Here is a 25,850-nt window from a genome sequence, read left to right on the forward strand (position 1 = left end):
TTCCTATATAATTGGACATTTCTAATTCTATTAAAAATAAGTTTTACTTCCCATTCACTTTAATTTTCTACCACTGTGAAAATCCTTTATCCACTAATCTGAATTTCATGTCCCCTAAATTGACTTTCCCATAAGACATCTCTAGCTCCCTTTTGCTTTCATAGGCAGCTTCTGTTCACAACAATGTACACTGACACACCAATTTTTGTCAATTAAAAAGACTATACATGAGATTTCAACATCTGATAACTGGGTTGCCTAAAGATAAGGAATTTCAAAGGAGCCTAGGGAGCAAGTGTTAAAATGGATTTATTTTTTTAAGATTTATTTATTTATGTGAAGGTCAGAGTTACACAAAGAAAGAAGAGGCAGACAGAGAGAAAGAGAGGTCTTCCATCAGCTGGTTCACTCCCCAGTTGGCCACAAATGGCTGGAGCTGTGCTGATCCAAAGCCAGGAGCCAGGAGCTTCTTCCAGGTCTCCCATGTGGGTGCAGGGGTCTAAGGACTTGGGCCATCCTCTACTGCTTTTTCAGGCCACAGCAGAGAGCTGGATCGGAAGTGGAGCAGCCAGGACTCAAACCGGCAGGACTCAAACAGGAGGCATCTTTACCTGCTACATCACAGCACTGGCCCCATAGCTGAAGTCTAAAGCCACAAAAATGCAGCTTCATCCTCTGACTTAGCCTGGAGATATCATTTCCAGGCTTGTAACGGTCCCTGTTTGAGTGGATTAGCTGCCATTTTGTACTTTGTTCCATGATATTCTTTCAGATGACTTGGGTAACTGCACTTCTGCCTTTTACTTCTAAATCCATAGCTCATTCATATATCGCAGAACTACAGCAATGTCTCAAAGTGAATTCAGTAGAAGCCAGATGTCATACTTTATATTCCTCAATTTCTAAAGTTGATTTTCTAAAATGTACTTAGTGACACATTTCTATTTTTCTTCAATATCATTAATATATCATCAGAATCATCAGCTGCACTGAGACTCATAGTTTGTAGGAACAAAACAATGATGTGGTTTGGGACCATTGTGTGGTCAAGAATACTTGATGCAAGCTAAAACAAAGTTGACTCACCATTAACATTGCAACCCAAATCAATGTCAAATAAAGCCTGCTGAAAAGTAGACATGAAAGAAACAGCTTTCTGCATGTTACCACAAAATGTGAAGAGTATGGAAGAAAATGGTCAAGTTTTATTTTCTTAGCAGCTCTCTAATAGAACTGTTTGTTGTAGAGGTTAAACTCTGAGAGACCTGAGGAGATGATATCATTCAGCACTTCCCAAACTTTAACTTGTACATAAATCACTGGGGATCCTGTTAAACTACTGATTCTTCCATAGGTCTCAATTTCTGGAAGAGCCAGAAATCACAATTTCCAAAAATCTATCAGGTCAGGCAAGTATTGTTGGCAACTGCACTTAATGTAGCAAGGGTTTAAGAGCATTAAAGATGGAAATTTCTGAATGAGCTGTTGAGGAGAGGTGGGAGAAATGGAACTAACAGAGAGAAGAGACAGATGGGAGTCCTGATTAGGCCAGTTAAGATGTGTCTTCAGTGTAGCACCACTTCCTCAGGACTTCTCAAGCATAGTTTATAGATCAAAAATATTTTATTTGCTTTTCCTGGGAACTAGTAAAGAGACTGACATTTCACCTAGGCTTGCTAGATATAGAATTGAATATTTGAGTAGATGTAGAACCAAATACAAAAGAACAGATAAACGCAAAAATTTAATAGCCAAATACAAGGAAGAACAGAAAAGGGAAGAACAAAGGACTGTGATTTCTGAAGAATTATGCAGTTAGAGAATTAAGCAAAGTTTACCGAAATCTCCCAGGGACCAGTCATTCTAGTTGACATCCAGATTATATTAATGTAATCATTATGATTAGTGTTTACCATATGCCAGGCATTATACTTTATGTAAATTACCTCATTAATCCTCACTACAACAGAAAGACATATCACTCCATTGTATAAGGGAACTGAGGTTAATGGCATGCCCAAAGCCATATAATCCATAGGTTCTAGATTACATTAACCTTAGTTTTGCTGAATCAAAAGAAAATCCAATTGTTGTTTACTAAAGACCAGTAAGCTTTAAAGGAGAGGAGGAAAACAATGTGAAACAGGTAGGCTGAAGAAAGGTTGAATAAAATAACTCAGGAAATGAGATAATGCACTGATCTTCACATCGTACTGATATTTTTCCACCTCTGTTTGTTTGGACCTGAATGAGCTGGCATTTTGAATACTGACAGACTGCAGACATATCATGCAGTACTACTTAGTCACTTTACAGACTAATTGTAAAAAGTGGAATCTAGAGGTGAGAGCTACACTGAAATAAAATTTCTCAGAGGATCTTTTATCCACTAGCCTAACTCCCCTGGCACTGCTGACATTTAAGACCACCTTTTGAAAACCACAGAGAGAACGACCTAAAGTGCATTCTTCTAGTTGAAAGTGTGAGAATAAACAGCTCCAGGTACCTTTTCTACTTAATTCTTTTTAACTTAAGTCTTCCTTCAATTAATAATGAGTCATCATTATACTTAACGTATGATTTGGGGTCCATTTTCCCCCACTGCACAAGTATGTTGCTTAGGCCACAAAGGAGAAGGACCCACACTTTCTAATGGAGGAGAATTTTCTGACACTACACTGAGGAAGGGCTGCCAACTACAGCAGCACTAAGACTGTGTTACACATGGAAGGTAATTTAACAATGTCAACCATCATGGATGAATCTATTGTTAAGGGGGAGAAAGTGACATTACAGTGCTGGAACATAGGAAGGCAACTAAGCAAACTTTTCTTAGACTTTTCCCATCTAGTCACAAGTCCCTCCATTCAAATGCCCAATGCTAGATCTCTTTGAGAATTATCTCTGAAAACACATCAAACAATGCACAAAGATTGCTTTACACTAAAATTAGAGTCCTGGAGGAAGCTTACTTAACAAAGAGCTCAGAGGGAGATGAACAATTCCACAAGACACATCTGATGGTCCCACTCCTATTTTAACTTCAACACTCATGTCATGATTCAACACTAAGCACCTTCAAGTTCCACCAAGCATAAGCTTCACCGGCTCCTAGCAAAGTCTCAACTATTCAGGCTAACCATTTTTGAGGATTTTGGTTCCATTTTCAACTTGGTTCTGATGTCGATGGTACCTAAGCATAACTGAAATTTCACAAGCATGAGAGTATTTTGGTAGGCATGCACTTGCTTCAGGGTAACCAACAGTCTTGAGCTATAATGGTAAAAACAAAAAATTTAAAATGCATGATGTGTTTACACCTGATCATTTCTCCCCATCTACAACTGAGGACAAGTAAAATATAAATGTAGAGGAAGATACGTGCCTACTGGGAACTGTTGGCTAAAAAGAAAATAATAAGTGGTTGACAAAAATGATAAAGATATTTAGAATCAGTATCACTCACTGAGCATATTCTAATTTTCCTATATTATTACCTTCTGGGCAACTAATTCTCACTTTTTTCAATACAATCAACATACTTATTTTTTAAAACTAATCATCCTTCCCCTCTAGTGTCTTCTAGTGTTTTCATTTCTACCATTTATTTCCCTTCTTTGTAGGCAAATAAATTATTATGATTATGGGGACTACTATGAACTATCAATTAATGTGAAATCAAAACATCAACACATAACGAGAATAGCAAATGGGCTACTATTAACTTATACCCGACTCAACAGTATAGTATATTTTAAATCATAAAAGACATTGTAAATGGTGAAACTTGATTGTTTAGAAGTAGAAATAAATTTTTGTAAATTTTTTAAAAGGCAGAAATAACAATTACAAATATTAATCATAGCCATTTATGACCATTTTAATCCAAGATCTTTGCTTCTTCCAGGTCTCCCGTGTGGGTGCAGGGGCCCAAGGACTTGGGCCATCTTCCACTGCTTTCCTAGGCCATAGCAGAGAGCTAGGTTGGAAGTGGAGCAGCCAGGACTCTAGCTGGCACCCATATGGGATGCCAGCACTTCAGGCGGTGGCTTTACCCACTACACCACAGTGCCGGCTCCAACCTCATTAATTATTATAAATGGCACGTAGGTCTCATTATATTATGGTTTTGCTCACCTCACAGTCCTTTTGGAGCAAACCACAAGAATGGTATAGCAAAGAGAGTAAACCTCTAGAGTACTCATCTCTGTCAGTCCTAAGGTATTTTACAGATCTTATTATCTGTTACACTGGAAAAACAATTGGTGGGTATTTCTAATCTCTCAATGACTTGTTCACCTTTTTTGTTTGTGTTTGTTTTGGTCAGGCAATTTGTCTCTGCATTCCATTATTCCTCTCTGCCAGCAAACCAATGGAGTGACTTCAATTGTGAAATCCATGGTGCAAGAAAATTTTTCCAGGGTCTGGGAGGAAAGGCCACACTGAAAGAGCCCAGCCAAGTGACCCTGTGCATCCCACAATCTACTCTGTATGGATGTGGTCTGGGTTGAGAAAAACTAGGGGACAACTCCACAAGGCTCAACTACAGAAGGCTTTAGTATTGACAGTGACCAGCAGCTGCTGTGCCAGTGACAAATTGATGACTTGAGCAATGTATAGAATTTGTTCAGCTCATTCCTGAAACAGCTAATTATTTTCCCCTTCCTTCCTGATTAAGTCCCCTGTGTGGAAAAGCCTGAATTAGAGGGAACAAAGACAAATAAAAGTATTGACTGGCTAGAAAAGGAACTTACTAAAGTGAAGGTGATAAAAAAGGTGTGTGTGTGTGGGGGGAGATTTCATTGTAACTTTGAATAGTCAATAAATTTTCTTAAAGATTGTTTTTGAATGTGCATTCTAAATGCACAACCTAAGTCCAGATGGAAAAAACAACTAGTCCTGTTACCCAGTTCATGGCCCTGGTGTTAACACCTGCTAGTGCTGCAGGAGGAGCTGTGTTCCAGGAGCGCTTGGCTTCTTTCTGGCTGGGAGGCCAAGAGGCCAGCAGGGAGCCGGCGGGCCAGGCCCTCAGGTAGGGGCAAGTAGCCCGTCCACTGAGTCTCATTCTCCAACTGCTACTTGCATCAAAATGCGGTCAGCCGACGCAAAGCAACGTTACTGAGGAAGAGCAGGAAACCCTCTGTGTCCAGGACAGTGTTTCCTAAAGGCGCGAGGGTCGTCTTCCAAACTCCAGATCTTAACCACTGTTGAGAAGGTCTGAAAACACCTTCGCGGTCGCCATTGATCTATTTCACGTCATTTCTTTCCTAGCGAGGCGGGAAAGCGGCCCGAGGGAGGCGGACAAGCCGCCTGGCGCACGCTGAACTCGCCCCCGCGGAGCGCCATTCCAATTCCGGGGGGCGCGGGGTCCCTCACGGGGGGCGGACCGCCGGGGGCGCGGGTCCCTCACGGGGGGTGGACCGCCGGGGGCGCGGGTCCCCTCACGGAGGGCGGACCGCCGGGGGCGCGGGTCCCCTCACGGAGGGCGGACCGCCGGGGCCCCCGCACGGAGGGCGGACCGCCGGGGGCGCCGGGTCCCTCACGGAGGGCGGACCGCCGGGGGCGCGGGGTCCCTCACGGAGGGCGGACCGCCGGGGGCGCCGGGTCCCTCACGGAGGGCGGACCGCCGGGGGCGCCGGGTCCCCGCACGGAGGGCGGACCGCCGGGCCCCCGCACGGAGGGCGGACCGCCGGGGGCGCCGGGTCCCTCACGGGGGGCGGACCGCCGGGGGCGCGGGGTCCCTCACGGGGGGCGGACCGCCGGGGGCGCGGGCTCCCCGCACGGAGGGCGGACCGCCGGGGGCGCGGGCTCCCCGCACGGAGGGCGGACCGCCGGGGCCGCGGGGTCCCTCACGGAGGGCGGACCGCCGGGGCCCCCGCACGGAGGGCGGACCGCCGGGGGCGCGGGGTCCCTGCACGGAGGGCGGACCGCCGGGGGCGCGGGTCCCTCACGGAGGGCGGACCGCCGGGGGCGCGGGGTCCCCGCACGGAGGGCGGACCGCCGGGGCCGCGGGCCTGGCCCGAGGGCGCTCCTCACTGCCCCACTCGTCTCCCACGCACCAGGGATTTGCCGCCTGCCCGCTGCGGGCCCGGGCGGGTCTTTCGGGGGCCGAGGACGGCTCAGCGCCCAGGCTGGAGTCCGGCTGGGCCCGGGGCGAAGCCCAGCGCACCGAGGACCCCGCCAGCCCGCAGGGCGCCGAGCGGCGGCGCAGACACGGCCCGCCCGGCTCCTGGGCGCACGCTCAGCCCCGAGCCGGCGCCGGCGCCCCGCAAACGCCCCACAGCGGGGACCCGAGGCCGGCGCGCCCAGGGCTCCGAGCGCCAGCGGCGCGGGGCAGAAGGGAGGCGACAGGAAATCGGGGCTCCGGGCCGTTCCGGGACGGGGAGGGGGCGGCGTGCCTCCGTCACTTTTCTCCTCTCAGGGCGGGAAGGTGTCCCGGGGTGGGGAGCGCGTCACACGACTGAGGGGCCCTCACCTTGCCCCGGGAGCCGAGCCTAGGCGCCCCGGCCTCCACCTGCGACGCCGTCTGGAAAGGCACCTGCCCTGCTCCCTAAGGGAGGGCGGCTCGCATCACGGGGAGGGGGCGGCCAGGCCCCGGAGCGAGCGCGGCTAAGGAAGGGCGGCCCGGAGAGCCCGGAGCCAGCGCGGCCAGGCCCCGGCCGCGGGGAGAGGCGCGGCGCGCTGCGGGCGGGGGGAGCGCTCGGGCCCGGCTCCGCGCGGGGCGGGGGGCGGGGGAGCGCTCGGGGCTCCGCGCGGGCAGGGGCGGCGGGGGGCGGGCCCCAGCCGCGGCGCCGGGAGCGCAGCCCGACCCCGCCCGGCACCGCCTCCCGCAGCCCGGGGAGGGGCCGGGGCGGAGCGAGCCGGGCCGCGCCGGGTGGAGCGGGCGCGGGCGCGGGCAGAGCAGAGCGCGGCGCGGGCCGGACGGCGAGGGTCCGGGGCGGGATTGGCGTGGCGGCGGCTGCCGACGACCGCACCCGGCCGCCGCCTGGGCAGACCCGCGGCGCTGCGCAGCGGCTCGCCCGCGTCCCTCCTCCTCGGGCGGCCGGCTCCCGGCTCTCCGCACGCGGCCGCGACCTGGTCTTCGGCGGGGCGGGCGGCAGCGGCGCCCGGGCATGGCTTCGGCGGGCAGCGGCATGGAGGAGGTGCGCGTGTCGGTGCTGACCCCGCTGAAGCTGGTCGGGCTGGTGTGCATCTTCCTGGCGCTGTGTCTGGACCTGGGCGCCGTGCTGAGCCCGGCCTGGGTCACGGCCGACCACCAGTACTACCTGTCCCTGTGGGAGTCCTGCCGGAAGCCCGCCAGCCTGGACATCTGGCACTGCGAGTCCACGCTCAGCAGCGGTGAGGGCCCCGCGCGCCGCGACCCCCGCCGCAGCCCCGCGCCCTGTGCCCTGTGCCGGGACGGCCGCCGCCGCCTCTCCCGGCGCTCCCGGCCCCCGCCCTGGTGCGGACCCCGCGTCCCGGCCGGGGCCCCGGCGCCCGCCGGGCTCCGAGCCGCTTCCCGGTCGCCCACCCCGGGGCGCCAGCGCCCCCCTCCGCCTCCTGCCGTGGCCCCGGCGCCCGCCTCCGCCTCCTGCCTTGGCCCCGGCGCCCGCCGGGCTCCGAGCCGCTTCCCGGTCGCCCACCCCGGGGCGCCGGCGCCCGCCTCCGCCTCCTGCCGTGGCCATTGCGCCCGCTCTGGAGTAACACGTATGCTACTTCGGGCGACTGTTCTTTCAGGCCAGAGCCATGTGGTTGTGTAGAAGTGCTACGCCTTCCACGCCCCCGGTGCCGGGCTTTTTAGTGAGGTAGAGCGGGCAAAACCTCCCCAACTCCACCAAGACGCGTGCGTCCCCTGCTCCGTCTTCCCCGTCCGTTCTTCCTCCTCTCCGGGAGGCGTTTGCCTGAGTTTACCCCTTAGAGCCCACGTTCCTGCCTGCTTTACTCCACCCCAGCTGGGCTTTCGCCAGTGAGTTCTGATTTGGGTTTTATTTCCCTAAATGTTTGAGGGATCTGGCGAGTTGGGAGAGAGGCTTAATTTTTTTTCCTTTTTTGGTGACAGCATCATTGGTTGTGAATTGCCCTTCTTTTGCACTCTTAAGTAACTGCTCTTTCATTGCAACCTTTCTTTCTCTTCTCCATGAGCAGATGCCTGGAAAGTTGTGCTTTATTCAACCAGCAGAGAGCTCCAAATAGAAGGGATGGGGCTGGCGAGGGAAATAGAAAAGAAAGTAGACCCCGGGCTTTGAGCCTTAAGGGGGCTTTGTGGCTTTACTCCCTTTCTGACCCTCCGGTTACCTTCCCCAGCGCCCTAGTTTGGTCCTTACCAAAAATCTACCAACTTCCGATTTCTTGCTGCAAACCCTTTCTCTCTGATCTTGATTCTTAAGCTGCTAGTGTCAGCGCAGAGAATGGTGATTTTCTACATACACACACCTGGAAAACTCATTAAATTTCTTTGTGACAGTTTCATGTCCTCCCCAGGGCTATTTATAAAGCTTTACTGGCAACGTTTCAAGTTCCAGCAAAGTTGAAATAGCAGGAAAAGCCACAAAACTCTGATTTTTTTCTTTGTCTTTGGTTTCTTGTTATAAGAGGGATTAGTTCACTTGGCTAACTTTCTTCTATAAATTTTATTTTCTGTTCACAAAAGGTTTTTTTTTTTCTTTGATATCCCCTCAAAATTCCCATTGAAGGATTTCATCTTTGTTGATTAATTCACTGTGGAAAGGACTGGTTGGCAGCAGGAGGTCAACATTTAGGTCTTTTCATTCTTTCAGGGTTAGTTGTTTACAACTAAAGATAAAATAAGTCAGTAAAATGCCTTTCTTCAGTAACCAGGGGATCCAGATAAACTTTGGAGAAAATATCCTTCTTTCCCTCTCTTCAATAGAAATGGAAATTTATGTAGGAATGCCAGCTTCAGCAGGTCTCCTTAGCAACAGGAATCTTTTGCCCCTTTCTTTCTGTCTCCTGAAATAATAGCCCTCTGATTGCATAAAGACTTTTCAAATAGGTTAGAGAAACCAGCTTCAACTCCTGTTTGCTTTTCAGCCCCATATTCTTTTCTCTTGGCCAGGAATGTAGGGAATGGGGAGAAGCCAGCTAGAGTTTGTTAAGCAGTATGCAGTGTTTGCTAATCTTTCCTTAATTGCCTCCATACCCGGTTCTCTCAGCTTTTCCCCTACACGGGAAAGAAACGGGGGCACAAGATTAATGCATATACAGTGGGAATAGGACTGCAAAGCAAAAATCAAAGGCAGCACACAGTTCCTGTTCACTCCCCCCCCCACCCACACACCCTTTATTCTGCCCCCTGGCTGAAATTCACACCCCAGCATCTATTTCTATTTGAATTTGTATTTGAACTTCTGAAAATCAGCCCTTGTAATATTTTGCTTAAAAATTAGTTTGCAGCCCAGAAAAAGTAGAGTGAGTAAGCAAATGGATAAACAATAGAGATTTCTGAAAGGCTGTCTGGAACAAGTTCTTGACTTTCATGATGTGATAGCAGTTCATTTTTGCTCTGTGAAGGAAGGGAAACCAGGGAAAATTGCTCTGAGTCCCCGCCTTGCAAAATAGACTTGCTTAAACTGTTATGTGGAACTGAAGCTTCTGTCCAATAGTGTTTTGAAAGGAAGGGGAGACGCCTGAATCGAAACCAGCAATGCTTTTCTTGCTTGTTCCAAAGGGCAGGCAGCTAGCTTTTCTCCATCTGTTTGCTGTATGGAGTAGCAGAAAACGAGGAAGGGAATGTCTTTTGTGAAGATTTTAAGAGATGCACTTCATTGTCTCTCGAAATGAATTACCCAGGGAGAAATCATTGAGGACAGTTTTACTGAAGGCCCTTCACCAGGATCTTCAGGGCTTAATTAAAAACCTTTGTCTTAATTAGAATTAAAACTGCTGTGAAGAGGCAAGCTTGTATTTACAGAAGGGAAATTTCAGGAATGTTGCTATTGGTGGCAGTGTGTCCTACTTAGGCCCAGTTTCCACTGAAACTTTTCCCCAAGCCATTATTTTTAAACTTGTATTTTAATTCTGGTACCAAATATGCATCGTTGGCTGTTTATAACCCGTTTCATGGTTTTAAGCGAAAGCAGAACCATGCCTCTCATGTCCGGGTGTATTGAAGATTGCATCAGCACTTCTAGTGGGAACCAGTAATCCGGTTGTCAGTCAGCCGCAATGCTTCTCTATGGTGTCCCAATTTAGTGTATGGGAAGAGTCCAGACACTCATCACAAGTTTGTCTCTTTTCACAAAAGACAAATGAGAAAACAGCTAATTGACAATTGTGGAAACAAACAAACAAAAAAAGTGTGCTTGTTAGGAAGTTTACAGTATGCAGTCTTCACATGCTTGCTAGCAACAAAATTTGTTTCTAATACCGATTTCCCCCAGTACTATTTTGGGTAGCTTTTTAATAAATCTCCGGTTTTATACTAAATAGTAGTAATGTTTTAGACCCCTGCTTAGTCACATTTTTTCTTTTGTAGAATATAGTTGATCAGGGTTTCACAGCCATAGCATTTACATGAGAATGCTTAGTAGAAATAGGATGGCTCACTTGTATATAGAATGCTGATGCCCTAAATGTGCTATATAACCTAAATAGTGATTTTTAAGTTTCTTCTTTAAAATTTATATATATTTAACTATTACATATAAAGCAGATTGCTTTTTATTATCTGTAAATCTTATTATTGACTCAGCAAAAGGCAAGGACATACAGATGGCAAAATGAACACATTCTACTGACAATAATTTGGAAATACAACAAGTACATTAATTCATCTTTGCAGCCACAAAATACTTGATCAGACACCACCTTTTTCAAAGAATATTGTTAACATCATTTATATACTTTCCCTATAAATAGCTACATTTGTAACATGAGTCATTGATACTTTTGAAATGGCACAGTACTGTATGCTAATAACAACTGAATATTATTATTTCCAGATAGTAAGAGATTTTAAGAGTGCTTTTTAGATGACTGATTTTTAAAACTTTCAGGTGAAAATCTGCTTTAATAGATATTTAAAAGAAAAGCTATATTAGGTAGTAGTTCAAGGTAAACAAAACTGCGAGCATTGACAAATCTTAAAAAAAAATCTGAGATACAGTGATTCAGAATTCAGACAGGTATCATCTGTGCATATTTTTAAATCTATACTTTAATTAAGAAACCAGTCCATTGGGAAACTTTGCTTTGTGATTTGTCCTAGGGAAAGCCTAGTTTGTTGCTTGAGAGGAGTTGATATTGATGCGTGTTTACAAGTAGTTCAGCAAGCCTGGAAGCCACTTCAGTTATATACTCTCTTCTGGCTTACTTGGAAAGAACATAGGTTTAAAAAGTGCTGTTTCATTAAACCTACACAACATACACAGGTAGAAAGTTAGTGGACTATGAGTTGGCACCAGAACTTTCTCAGTGAATAAACCAGAGAAGACCAAGTACAACTTATTTCAAGATCTTCATGATGTTTTTCTTCTACTATCTTTAAGATTTTCAAGTCTACCATATTTACTTTATAGTTTGTGGACAGATATAATTCCTCTTTTGCTCACATTCATAGAAGGATTATAATCCTCAGGGAGCCACTTAATCAATCTTTGGCAGCTAAGTGGTGTGATGGGTACATGAAAAGCCTGGTCCTTAATAAAACATTTCAAAACAAACAAAAGCATATCTCAAGCAATAGATTTTACCTACTGTCAGAAATACATTTCAGGAATTTCCTTCAAGTGTCTGCTTAGAAGGAAGGCCACTTAGAGAGACCATAGATATGGCCAGTGCTACTAGAAACATTAATGAAAGTGATGTTTCATAATAAGTGATGTTTCCTAATAAATCTCTGTAATATAGTACCTAAATACCAAAGCAAATTCCTATATGAACTGTGCTAAATCACAACGTAATCCTGTAGTAGGCCAGAGTAGTATTGTAGAGAATAGGGGAGACTTTGGATTGTAATTGAGTTGAACTTGACCACTTCCCACTCATATGACCTTATAAAATTTACTTAACATCTTTAAATGGCTTGCCATATAGGTTAAATAAATGAAGCATTGTATTCTTTCTTCTGTGTTGCATATTCAGAAAAACAAACCCAAAGTTCTATTGTTTTCAGTAAGTAGGAACTTTTTTCCCTTAAATTGTAAAATTTCTTTGCATTGCCTAGTAACATATGATGTTAATTTAAATTTAAATTTACATTTATAATACCTAGCATTTAACAAGACTCTTGGTAGATCATGATCACAAAACTGTTATCCAACAGCTACCTTTTATTCAGTACTATTATAGGCCGGATGCCTCGTTTATTTCCAAAGTCACAATAAACTTGCCAATTAGCTAATGCTATCACTGGATAATATTGAAGAGATTGGAAATTATTTAGCTTTACCACAATCTCAATAAATGAGTGAGAGAGATATGTGCCAGTTACTAATGCTGGAGAACTAACTACACCAAAGTTTCATGGTATAAGATAAGCGGCATTGTATTATGCTCATGAATTCTATGGGTCAGGAATTCTGATAGGGCATAACCAGAATGGGTGGCTCTGCTCCAGGATACCTGGAGCCACAGTTGAAGATAACTGTAATGGCTAGGGACTAGAACATCTAGAAGTACAGGATACTTTTCTAGATGATTTCCCTCGTGGCTTTGGCCCATAGGTGGGAATGACTGGGAAACTAGGACTTTTACTGAAACATCTAACATCATATGGCCTTCCTAGCCTGATGGTCTCAGAATTTGTGGACTTCTTTCAGGATGATTGGTTTCACAGACATAGAGATTCCTAAGAGAACCCCAGAGTCTCTCAGAATTAACCTTAGAAATCCCACCACTATTCCAGAGCATTTTATTGGTTACAGAGGAGCCATATAGGCTGCTCAGATACAGGGGGAAAAGATTGGACTCCACTTCTCTTTATAAAAGTTTTCTGTTTACTTTTATTTATTTGAGAGGGAGAGATATTGATTGATTGATTGATTGATCCTCCATTGCTGGCCCCCTCCCTAAATGGACATAACAGACTGGGGTGGGCCGGGCTTAAACCAGGAACCTGGAACTTCATATGAGTATCTCATGTAGGTGGCATGGATCAATTACTTGAGCTGTCAACTGCAACATCCTAGGTTGCACATTAGCAGGAAGCTGAATCAGAAACAGAGCAGTGATTCAAAACCAGTCGCTCCAATATGGGATGTGAGTTTTCCAAGCAGCTTCTTAACCTCTGAGTCAGATGCCTGCCCCAGACTCCATCTCTTGATGGAGCTAGTGGCAAGGTCACTTTGTGGAAGGGGATCAGGGATAGGAGATACTATTGAGCTATGTTTAGAGCATACAGTCTGTGAGTTTAGCTGCAAATATGCCTTCGTTATTGCCTCTCAAGAACAAAGGTAACCACATAGCTTCTGTACTTAAAAACTTTAAATTGATTGCATAAATCAATTTATGGCTAGGACAAAAAACTACCCTCAACCAACACATGCATTCAGTGATGGGATCACTTTGGATTTGTAGTAAAATGAACTCAAGGACCTAACCTGTCCATAAATAGAGAAATACACACACACAGTTATATACTTATAAATAGAATCATATCTTATTGATAAGTAAATTAGATTTTAGATGTTTTTATCATCAAGTTTATATTTTTCCCAAGGCTAGCCCTTAAAAATACTTCTTTTGCTTTTAAAGTTGCTCCATTATGTACTTTAAAACAATGCCTTAGCTGTAAGTTGAAAAATAATTCCACAAGTATGTGGAAGTCAGCCATCTAAGTTTCTTAAATTGATTGAATGAATAAAATTTTCATTTGACAACTTATACCATTCTGGCTTTATTAAATAATTTACCAAAAAACTTTTTTAAGCAGAATTTCAACCTCAAATGTCAGAGCCACTGACAGGAAAACCATAGCAATCTTCAAATTGTTGGATCATCTCCCTTGAAAATTAGACAAGGACACATTTCCTTAACCTTTCTATTCCCCTACGTTTATGTGGGACTTGGGGACACTCAGTGGAGTGTCAGTTTTCTAATCTAATCTTGCATTTAGTATCAAAGACTCCCATTAAAGAAATACACATACAACAATGAGATATCCATGGTTTCCCAAGGAACAAGGAAATAAATATCTGGCTTTTCTTCATCTCTATCAGCTTATTAACTATTGGGAGATTTAAAACAATAGTTTAATGAGCCATGTTTCAAGATAATATCACAGATACTGATACTATCTGTTCAAACTATATGTTCACTAGGCAAAAAGATATTTTAAAAAATAGAAGTTGGACCCTTGAATCACATAAGTTGAGGACTCTTCATAAGGTTTGTGGAAATGCATATTATGAAAAAAGTTTGCAAGAATTTCAGTGTATTTTACACCAAAGTAAACTTATCTTTGGATTTTGTTTTCCATGAACTTTTTGAAATACCCTTATATTCACTGTATGTGAAAAGAGACATCCATAAAAACTCAAGTATTCATCTGAGAAGATTTTAAGATCCTTAAATCAATCATTCACCAAAATATTGCCATAGTGCTTTGCGAATGAAACATGGAGCCTATTCCTAGCACTGCTAAGTGACTTAAAAGCAAACTGACTTCTTCCATCTGTGTCTTCTCACATGTACCCAATGAGTTAACTCCATTGAAATATATTCACTGATTTCCTAGCAGGGGATAGACTTTATCCTCGGATAGTCAGCCAGTAGGTCTACCCATCAGACACTATACTAGATGGTGAAAATAAGGGAATGGATGAAATAAGTGGTATTTTTTATTTTTTTTTTAAAGATTTTATTTATTTGAGAAGTAGAGTTACAGTGAGAGGAAGAGACAGAGGGAGAGGTCTTCCATCCGCTGTTTCACTCCCCAGATGGCCGCAACTGCCGGAGCTGGGGCGATCTGAAACCAGGAGCCAAGAGCTTCTTCCTGGTCTCCCACATGGGTGCAGGGGTCCAAGCACTTGGGCCACCCTCCACTGCTTTCCCAGGCCACAGCAGAGAGCTGGATTGGAAGAGAAGCAGCTGGGACTTGAACCAACGCCCATATGGGATGCCAACGCTGTGGGTGGAGGATTAACCTACTGCACCGCAGCACCGGCCCCAGTGGTATCTTCTAAACAAATTAATTGAATGTACAAAATACTGTACAAGATGAAGTGGAAGCTCCATTTCTGCAGAAGATTATTAGAAGGATCTGTCAGGAGCGCTAACTTGCCAGTTTTATTATCCATATTTACTAAGGTAATGTCTTTTTTTTTTTTTTTAGAGAAAGCTTTTATTTAATAAATGTAAGTTTCATAGGTACAACTTTTGGATTTTATAATGGTTCTTATCGTGGGTGGCTGGCTGGCTGTCTTCCTTCTATTCCTTGATTATTATTAGCTGCTCTGAAGCCATTGCAAAAACCTTGGTTGCTTAGAGGAAGGTCACCCACTCATTTTCTAGTGTGGTATTTCTTCCTGCCTGTACAAATAACCAAGTTTTCTAAATGATAACCTGCATTTTTTTCCAAAGTGGAAAAGAAACAATATTCAGTATGCTGTACTTATCACAACTTTACAGAAATACCATGATTAGAAATTACTACTGAGGACAGGCATGGTGGCACAGCAAGTTAAGCTGTTGGTTGGGATGCCCGCATTCCATATCAGAGTACTGATGAGAGTCCAGCTATACTTCTTCCAATCCAGCTTTCTGTTAATGCAGCCTGGGGGGCGGGGGGGGGGGGAGGGCAGCAGATGCTACCTCAAGTACTTGGGTCCCCGCCTGAGAGACGCAGATTAAATACCTGGCTTCGGCCTAGCTGAACCCTGGCTATTGTGGGCATTTGGCAAGTGAACTAGCAGGTGGAAGATGGAAGATCTCAATCTCTGTGTCTCTCATTATGCCTTTCAAATAAGTAAGCATTTTAAAAATTACCATTATGAAATATCAGTACCCATTAGGTAGTATTAGTTTAGCATTAAGTGCTAGTGAAAGCTTTCCAATATAGCACGTGGTAAGAAACAGCAGTCATTAAATATAACAGTTTTCTTTTTGTCTAAATACCAAAATATGCTTTAATAGCAAGGGTCTTTACTAAGCATTCTGTATGATGACTTTATTAGGGGGAAAACACCATATTTTAATGATAGACTATAAATTATATTTCTACTGAATTTCCTAACAATTCTGTGAAACAACTAAAATCCCCCTAACACCATCACAAAACAATTCAATAAGGCCTTAAACAAAATTGTGTGTTGAAACCTAGTAGTTCATCTGGTACTTTTGGATAATCAGGATTTTCCATATTTTGAGAAAATCGACATGCACTTTCATCAGTAGAATTATTGCATCCCTTGTTTTTGCATGGTTAACCCAAGGTCATTTCTATAGGGTGTGCCATGGTTTACTGTGAATGGAACTAAAGCTTAAGACTTAAATCATTTTGTTCCTATCTTGATTAACATGGGTATCTAAAGTAGCTGCTTTTAAAATAACCCACATTGTAGGCCGGCGCCGTGGCTCAACAGGCTAATCCTCCGCCTTTCGGCGCCGGCACACCGGGTTCTAGTCCCGGTTGGGGCACCGATCCTGTCCCGGTTGCCCCTCTTCCAGGCCAGCTCTCTGCTGTGGCTAGGGAGTGCAGTGGAGGATGGCCCAAGTCCTTGGGTCCTGCACCCCATGGGAGACCAGGAGAAGCACCTGGCTCCTGCCATCGGAACAGCGCGGTGCGCCGGCCGCAGCGCGCTACCGCGGCGGCCATTGGAGGGTGAACCAACGGCAAAAGGAAGACCTTTCTCTCTGTCTCTCTCTCACTGTCCACTCTGCCTGTAAAAAAAAAAAAAAAAAAAATAACCCACATTGTAAAGCACAGTGCACATGATGTCTGTTTTATAAAAGACAAATAGTATTTGCCTTAAATATTTGTTTGCGTATAAAAAGTTTGGATGCCCATTGTTTAAAAAAGCAAGTGATCATTTTCATTACTGAAACTAGTATCTGAATTCTTTTGGCTGCTTTTGTTTGGGTCTGCATCATGGAGTAATGGAAAATTAATCCAACACTGGCCAATCTAGGTCAGAACGCAACTTAGCCAAGAAAACAAAGTTTAAACTGCCTCAATAATGGTTTTAGTTTTCCACTTCATTTGCCAAATGCAGGCTAACTTTAAAAAGTTAAGTATATCATTTGATACATCCGGAAGTAGGCAGGCTATAAAGTCTATAGTTACTTTCCTTTTACACAAAACAGCAGTACTATTTTGATTAATTCTTCATATGTGAGGATATGGCCTTTCCATCTAAACTCAGAACTACATTAACATTAATCTTAAACTGTTAAGTCATATTTGATGAAAATAGTTAAATACCATAATTCCTGACAAAGTGAGCCAGTTGGGAAAAAAACCATGGTCTTCAATAAAGACATGGATAACTTGGGGAATCTAAGTTTCAAATATTATTCTCTAGCTGAGCATTTTTCCCTTAAAAAGCTAGCTATCCTAAGATTTCCCAGTTCCTGGTGATAGAATAAGATTGTCAATACTGAGCTAGCTTTCTAAGTTGTCACCAAGTAATTTAATTAAATTGAAATGTTTTGCTATTAATATATCCTACAAATGAATAAAAATACTTAGAAGAACAGAATATTTCCTGAAAATTAGTGAAAAGATCCACCTTTTTTAGATGAATTAGGGAAAATTTGTGGATAACTTAAGACCAATGTCAAGATAGGTTTAAAGCAATCTATTTTAGGATATTTAGTAAATTATTTTAATTGTAGTTAGATCAGTTTAGTTTCCTTTGGGAAGTGGTTCAAAGATGAAAATGCAAGCGCCTGTCTGACAACTTTTCTTTCCTTTCCTTTTCCTTTTCCGTCAGGCAGAATTGGACAGTGAGAGAGACAGAGAGACAGAGAGTTATAGACAGTGAGAGAGAGAGAGAGAGAGAGAGAGAAAGGTCTTCCTTCTGTTGGTTCACTCCCCAAATGGCTGCTACGGCTGGCCGGTGCTACGCCGAGTACTTCCTCCTGGTCTCCCATGCGGGTGCAGGGACCCAAGCACTTGGGCCATCCTCCGCTGCCCTCCCGGGACGCAGCAGAGAGCTTGACTGGGAGAGGAGCAACCAGGACTAGAACCCAGGGTGCTGGCGCCACAGGCGGAGGATTAGCCAAGTGAGCCATGGCACCGGCCCTGTCTGACAACTTTAAAGAAGATTATGCAAGTCTTTAAAAAGTATTGCTTTTATGGGGTAAGCATTTGGCCTAGTCGTTAAGATACTTACGTCCCATATTGGAGCCCCTGAGTTCAATACCTGGCCCTGACTCCAGACTCCAGCTGCTTGCTAATGCAGACCCTGGGAGGCTGAAGTGATGGAACAAGTGATTGGATTCCAGCCATCCACATGGGAACCCTGGATTGAGTTCCTGGCTCTTGGATTTGGCTTGGTCCAGCCACAACCTTTGTAGAATGAACCAGCTCTCTCTCCCTCTCTTTCTACTTCTCAAGTAAATCTTAAAAAATGAAATATAGAAAATGAGTGTTTTAATTTGTGATAAGAATTATGGAAAAGTTACAGTCATCCATTAGAATACATTAAGGCAGTGCTACCTACTCGAATAGTAGCACTCAGATTTGTAAAGTTAAAAATCGGTATCTTCATTGGTTTTGTATCTAATATTCTCAAAGATGTGACAATTGTGTGCTTAGGGATTTACATATAGTAGAACTAATCTCAGCATATAAATAATACCTACAAAGGTAAATAAATTAGTGTGACAAGTGAAAGATTTGGAAATGAAGTAAATACAGGGCTGGTGCTGTGGCATAGTGGGTAAAGCCGCCACCTGTAGTGCTGGCATCCATATGGGCGCTGGTTCAATACCTGGCTGCTCCACTTCCAATCCAGCTCTCTGCTATGGCCTGGGAAAGCAGTAGTAGATGGCCCAAGTCCTTGGGCCCCTGCACCACATGGGAGATCCGGAAGAAGCTCCTAGCTTTGGATCGGTGCAGCTCCAGCCATTGGGGCCATCTGGGGAGTGAACCAGTGGATGGAAGACCTCTCTCTCTCTCTCTCTCTCTCTCTCTCTTTCTCTTTCTTTCTTTCTCCCTCTCTCCCTCTCTCTGCCTCTCTGCCTCTCCTTTCTCTGGGTAACTGTGACTTTCAAAGTAAAATAAATAAATCTTTAAAAAAAAAAAAAGGATATGAGGTGAGTAAAGGAGGAAAGCTTTAGGGACTGATGTGGTACATTGACCTTGTCTCAAATGTGTGGAAAACTATCCTCATCAAAATTTTTCCTTTCATGAAAATTGGAATTGAATTTTGATTGTGAATTCCCTAAGGGAATGAGGATTCTCCAATTGGGCAGTTATGATGTAGTCCAAAGAATTTTCATAATGCAATTGCAATTTCAGACCAGCCTCATGTTTTGTACTGCCAAAGTAAGTCAGCACAGTTCTGCAGACTATTAATGCATTTATAGACATTGGAAATTCTGTTGTTAACTAATAAAAATACCTTGAAAGAGAACTCAAACTTAGTTCCTGTGTTATGTTGGACTTGATATTAGAATACAGGGACTGTAAAGTATAGAGGAAAATATTCCGTACATATATTTTCCTCATGTTTTAAAATTTTCTCTACTTTTTTTGGTTCTGTTAATGAAAACATTAAGAGAAAAGTACAAAGTTATTTGAGCCTTTGTTTCCCTGGGAGCAGTTTCAGTGTCTCCAGTGTGTCACTGTTTCAATTTTGCTTAAAATGACAGCCTCAATTAAGGTTGGTTTCTAGATCCAAAACATGCGTCCCAGCCCCTTTGATTCCTCACCAGCTTATGGACCAAGGATGTACATTATTTTCTCAAAACTGATTATCACCTGTTCTTTCAAATCTTTGAAACTAAAGTTTCTAGTAGGCTGGCCTAGCATTGAACAATGGCCAATTTTCATTATGCAGAGCATTGGGATTTGTACAACAGCATCATGGCCATTGGTGTTCTGCAGGGCTGGTTTATATTCACTGCTCTGCTACATATCAGTACATCATTTATAGGAATGTGGGAAACTAATGCAGCGTAATAAATCTCTAAGGGCTCTTAACATTGCATCTCACTAAATGCTATGAGTGCCATAATTGAGGAACTAAGATTGATACAGAAATTAGCTGATCAGGAGAACTTAAAATATGTAACTTTTTGAAGAAGTGGGGCTGAAAATTGAGACTTTTGTGACATTTTAGTTTGTTTTACAAACACTGAATATGGGTTAGCAAACCTTTTAATGGAAAAATCGTTAGGGTGGAAACAAGTTTTCTCGTCATTTATTATAATAGCCCAAATCCTGTAGTATGAAACAAAACACTTTATAATTTTTACTAAATCTAATAATGAATTTTGAGTGTTAAGCAAATATCTGTGTAATCGCAGCTTGTTTTAATGGCCATTAGTAGGCATTTAGACATTTTTTCTTGCTTTTATTATTTCTCATATTGTAGTCTTGTTCAGTAAGAGAAAGGGAAATAGTAGCCAGCCAGCCTATGTGGTCCCTAACTTTGGCTTACCTCTCAGGCTGGCTCTACTTGGACGATAGATTCTAGTTGCTTATTAAGAGAGATACAATGCCACAAGCCCTGTTCTCAATCCCAAAATGCACAGGCTGAACACTGAAAAACACTCTTGGTCTCTTTGACTATCGTAGCTATGTCTAACCACTTTTTGGCTCCCTAATTCAACTGGTCAGCGATGCTAAGCTTTGTTCTGGGGCAGCCAACCTGAGTGAATCATTCCAAAGTGATGTGACAAAAACTAAAACATGCTACTGTCCACCAATCATGTGGTATCAAGACTGCAGTCAAAGTCCCAGTTTATGACCAGGATAGTGGTAGTTGTGGCTCAGTTTCTCATCTCAGAAGATATATATATTTTTTTTCTGTTTGGGCAGGCACATCTCTGGTTGTGAACCAAAGGGAAGGGTAGCAATATCACTAGAGTGGTGATGCTGATTACTCTCCTTGTCAATTTTACGTCTAGCATATCTGTCTCATTAGCCACAACTTAGTGACTAAACATAAAAGAATATTTAGAGAAAATCTAGAATTGGTTGTATTCATCTACTTCTTGGAAGTATTTCCTGTGCTACAAGAAATTTCTTTTCTAATTAAGTTCTAGTCCCTTTTAATAACTGTTATTCTCTTGGTGCCTTCTATTGCATTTTATTGGTTTTCCATATAAAATAAAATATTACTATTTTGAGGAAATTCAGTGTTATATGAGATGAGAAGTCTTTGCACTTTTCTGTTACTGTATTTGATACGCATCACTTTGCACTCCTGTATTGCTTATCAAATTGATTGTGTGATTTTTTTTTATTTTAGAGGCTTTTATCTTGGAAAAAAATGTTTAACATTTGACAATGTATATAAGATATAGACCAGCTATCAGCAGCGTAGCTCAGGGTCAATACCAGCCCACCTGTTTTTGCAGATAGTTTTATCGGGACGTAGTCATTTATATATTGCTTACATATGTTTTCACAATACATGACAGATTTAACTATGTACAACAGAGCATGACCCACAAATTTACAAATATTTATTATCTTGCCATTAATAAAAGGAAAGTTTGCTCATTTGTTTCTTAGTCTGTGTACAAAATGCTAACAAACACATTTTAGCTATTCCTTGAGGATATTTAACAGAGAAGGTGATCAAAACTAATTTCTGTTTCATTTTGGGTTGGAAGTGGAAATAGTTGTGTGGCATTTTAAGCTTATTCAGCTTTATTGGGGAAAGTAATCTATTTTTTAAATTTTATTTATTTGAAAGAGTTACAGAGAGAGGTAGAGCCAGAGAGAGAGAGGTCTTCCATCCGTTGGTTTACTCCCCAGATGACTGCAGCAGCCAGAGCTGAGCTGATCTGAAGCCAGGAGCCAGGAGCTTCTTCCAGGTCTCTCATGCGGGTGCAGGGGCCCAAGCACTTGGGCCATTTTCCACTGCTTTCCCAGACCACAGCAGAGAGCTAGATCGGAAGTGGAGCATCCAGGACTTGAACTGGCGCCAATATGGGATGCCAGCACTGCAGGCTGGGCTTTAACACTCTGTACCACTGCGCCGGCCCCAAGCAATGAATTATTTTTAAGACAGTTTTTAAATGGGTGGATATTTACTTGTATTTTCAGGTAAACAAAGCCAATACTTTAAAATTCATATTTATATATAATAATTAGAGAGTTGTGAGGGCTGCCGCTTGCAGTGCTGGTATCCTGTATCAAAGTGCTAGTTTGCATCCTACCTGCTGCACTTCTGATCCAGCACTTGCTAAAGCACCTCAGAAGGCAGTGGGGAATGTCCCAAGTACTTGGGTGCCCCTACCCCCACCCCTGTGGGAAACTCAGATTCAGTTCTGGACAACTAGCTTTGTCCTGGCCCAGCTCCAGCTATTGAGGCCATTTGGGGAGTGAACTTGCAGGTGTATGATCTGTGTGTGTGTGTCTCTGTCACTCTGCCTTTCAAGTAAATGAATAAATCTTAGCAAGTTGCTAAAAGCAATAATAATTTTATGAAATTAATAGTCCACTCAGAAAATATTTAATTTAGGGCCTTATAATCAAGCAGTCAAGATATTTGATTAATGAATATGTGGATAGTTTTTTGTTTGTTTTCTTTTTACCCTGAAGAGTTTGATATATTTAAACTTTGATTTTTTTTTTTAAATTCAAAAATTTCAATTTACACAGGTTTTCAGAAGGATTTTTATTATGGCAAAATGTGATATAATTGTGTTACATATAACCTCTTCTAAAGAAATTTAGAGACTTCCAAGTATGAGGATTATTCTTTTCACTTTTTAATTCAAAGCAACATGCTGCTACAGGATAAAAAGCCATAGTATGGTTGTCCTTTTAACTTCTAGTTGAAAGCCAGTTATAATTTTGTTTGAAGTTATATGGCTTTGTTACAAATAGATGGCATAAAAAATGCTTTCCACATTTTTTGTGATTCATCTTTATATTTTAAGAAGTGTGGATTTGTTCTATTTTCCCCTTGTTTATTTGTTTCCTGATTGCAGTGCAAGTTCTAGTTGAGTGCCAATGAATTTCTCAGAAGGAAAAGATGTAGAAGAAAATGCTTAAGTCAGGGATATAAAGTATAAATAGAAGAAGAAAATTTTAGGGTATTGTAGGTTCTTCCACTTTGCTTTTATTCCATGATGCCAAAGGGTGCACTTTAGAAGCTTCCTGGAGGGATAATTTCAGAGGGAAGCATCAAAATACCATGAATCCTGGGTTCAGGATAGAATATATTACAGTTTAACAATAGATTAAAATCTGCTTACATTTCCTTCACCTTTTACTGAGCCAGGAGAGGCAGCTTGGGACTTTCAAACAACCCCCAGTGAAGAGCACTGCTCCCCACAGGACCATTTTATGTTCTGCTTCCTAACCTGCATATAGTACTTTCATAGATTCTCTTGGTTTCTTCAGAGAGAACATTCTGTCCTAATGAATGGAAAATAGAGCGGTGTTCTGTTATACCATTTTGATATCTTTATTTTATAAGATGACAACTGCATTCCAATGAAGTTTTCATTTCAGTAAGTACGTGAGATGCTTTTGAGGCTTCCCTGTATGGAGGTCTGTACGCAATAAGTGGTCAATATATGCTTGCCTCTGCCCTGCAGGAAGAAAAAAGAGCCAAGCAGCCATGTAGAGTCCATTTTGGCTTTCAGGGAAAACTTATCTGAGAACCATCCCTGTGGTGATAAATATGACAATGAGATTGCAATGAAATAGAAGAGGAAAACATAAACAATGAATCTCAAATAATTTGCTGGAGGAGTTGTTTAGTGGGGAGGGAAGCAAATAAAAACTTTGACCATATGTATATATGTGTGTGAGGGGGTGCATGGGTGGGTGGGTGGTAGGGACCCAAGTACTTGGACCAAACTACTTGAACCATCATCTGCTGCTTCCCAGGGTGTGCATAAGCAGGAATCAAGAGAGTGGAGCCAAGACTCAAACCCAGGCACTCCCATGTCTTTTAACTGCTACACCAAATGCCCCAAAACTTGTGGGATTTTGAGATGAAGGAAAGCTTTTCAAGAAGGGAAAACAATTTTTTAAAAAGTAATACTGCCACATACAACAACATGGATGAATGTGAGAGACTAAAAGCCAGAAACAAAAGAACTCATACCATGTACATGAAGTTTAAGAGCAGGCAAAACTAAACTAATACATGGAGATAGATGTCCTCAGTAGCCTGGCTGAAAGAGTGGTTATTGACTGAGAAGGGGCAGTAGGGAACTTTCTGGGTGATGGAAATGTCCTGTATCTTAACCTGGATGATGGCTACGTTGATGCATAAATATATATAAATTCATCAACCTTTTACTTCAGATTCATAAACATTATAGCTCAATACAAATTTTAACTAAATGCTTAATAGAGTCCTTGTATGAAAAATGAGGCAAACCCCTGGTCTAAAAATGATCTTCTAGGCTTAACATAGGAGACTTTTCTGAATAATGACATTTCTATTCATTTTTGTTACAAAACATTTCAAACCCCAAAGGATGCTTAGCCTGCAGTAAAGTCACATCTCTTGAGCTACAGCAAGGTGCAGGCTGTGGAGGATAACTCTGTTGATTCTTTGAGGACTCACTGCTTCATGGCAATGCCTTTCTTTTTTCTTTCCAGACTGGCAGATTGCTACTCTGGCTTTACTCTTGGGCGGTGCTGCCATCATTCTCATTGCATTCCTGGTGGGTTTGATTTCTATCTGCGTGGGATCTCGAAGACGCTTCTACAGACCTGTTGCTGTCATGCTTTTTGCAGCAGGTAAATATATTTATTACTTTTGAAACGATATTAGTGTTTCATGAACCTTTCTACTACTCTCCTCTTCATACAAAAGCAGTATGTATTTGCTGCATTACATAAAAATTGAGAGTCATTTGTTATATTTTAAGGCAAATTGGCTAAAGGTTTATATCATTATCTGTTTTCAGTGTGTTAAGCATTTCACAGAATACAGTGGCAACCTCTAAATTTCTAACTAAAGCATGAATAAATAATGCATCATGACAGGGCTAGTGCCTTAGGGATTGCAGCAGATGTATTTACCAACATTCTTTTTTACATCCAGTTTTTTCCACCTCTTTACTGACCCTTGCTGATCTTAAGACAACATTTTATTCTGACATAAAAATTTAAAAAATAATTCAGAATGTGTACTTTTAAAGGCATACATCTCTTTGTAAATAAACATAGTTACGCTGAAAAATTATGACATAACTTGAACCACCAGACAGAATAATATGAGGTCAAGTATATGTTAATAATTTAATAATCATTCTATAAACCATAGAATGGATTAAAATATCAATCAAGATAAACTAAAAATAGGTATTGAGAAAAGGGGCTTGGAGACCAAAAGTCCGGTCCATTATTTGATGTGAGTTTTAATTTTTACTTATAAAAACATCCTTGAGTATGTTTTTCTTTTTGACTCAAATTGAAATCTTGTGATGCCTTCAATTTACCTTGTCAGTCTTATCTGATTAGAAGACTGCAAAATATGCCCTTGTGACTTTCAGTAATGAAAACACTGACAGAACCATCTAGACTGTTAGATAGATTTTTAAAAGCTGTTTAAAGATTGGAATAGATGGAATTTCTCAGGCTTTAAACCATAGTTTGAACTGAAAATATAAAATCAGAAGTGTTGTGCTGCCCCCTGCTGTCTGTTTGCATCTTTTTTCCTGTTTATTTAAGATTGATTACACAGAGAGAGATCTTCCATCCTCTGTTCATTCCCCAAACGGCTGTAACAACCAGGACTGGGCCAGGGCAAAGCCAAGAGCTT

The 25,850-nt window shown here is 42.7% G+C and overlaps 1 protein-coding gene and 1 long non-coding RNA gene across 2 annotated transcripts in view; one reads left to right on the forward strand and one right to left on the reverse strand.

Annotated features, from left to right (window-relative positions):
• Positions 1–6,550, reverse strand: part of LOC133752398 (uncharacterized) — a 106,680-nt gene extending 100,130 nt beyond the window's left edge. The window contains exon 1 of the long non-coding RNA XR_009864934.1: positions 6,476–6,550. This is a non-coding gene — a long non-coding RNA (uncharacterized LOC133752398). The remainder of the gene's footprint in view (positions 1–6,475) is intronic.
• Positions 6,551–7,076: 526 nt separating this feature from the next.
• Positions 7,077–25,850, forward strand: part of TMEM47 (transmembrane protein 47) — a 34,437-nt gene continuing 15,663 nt past the window's right edge. The window contains exons 1-2 of the mRNA XM_062183912.1: positions 7,077–7,338; positions 24,683–24,823. Coding sequence (XP_062039896.1) covers positions 7,113–7,338; positions 24,683–24,823 — 367 coding nt within the window. The 5' untranslated portion in view covers positions 7,077–7,112. The remainder of the gene's footprint in view (positions 7,339–24,682; positions 24,824–25,850) is intronic.

This window comes from Lepus europaeus, chromosome X (genome assembly GCF_033115175.1).
Source record: "Lepus europaeus isolate LE1 chromosome X, mLepTim1.pri, whole genome shotgun sequence".
In the NCBI taxonomy this organism is placed as follows: Eukaryota; Metazoa; Chordata; class Mammalia; order Lagomorpha; family Leporidae; genus Lepus; species Lepus europaeus.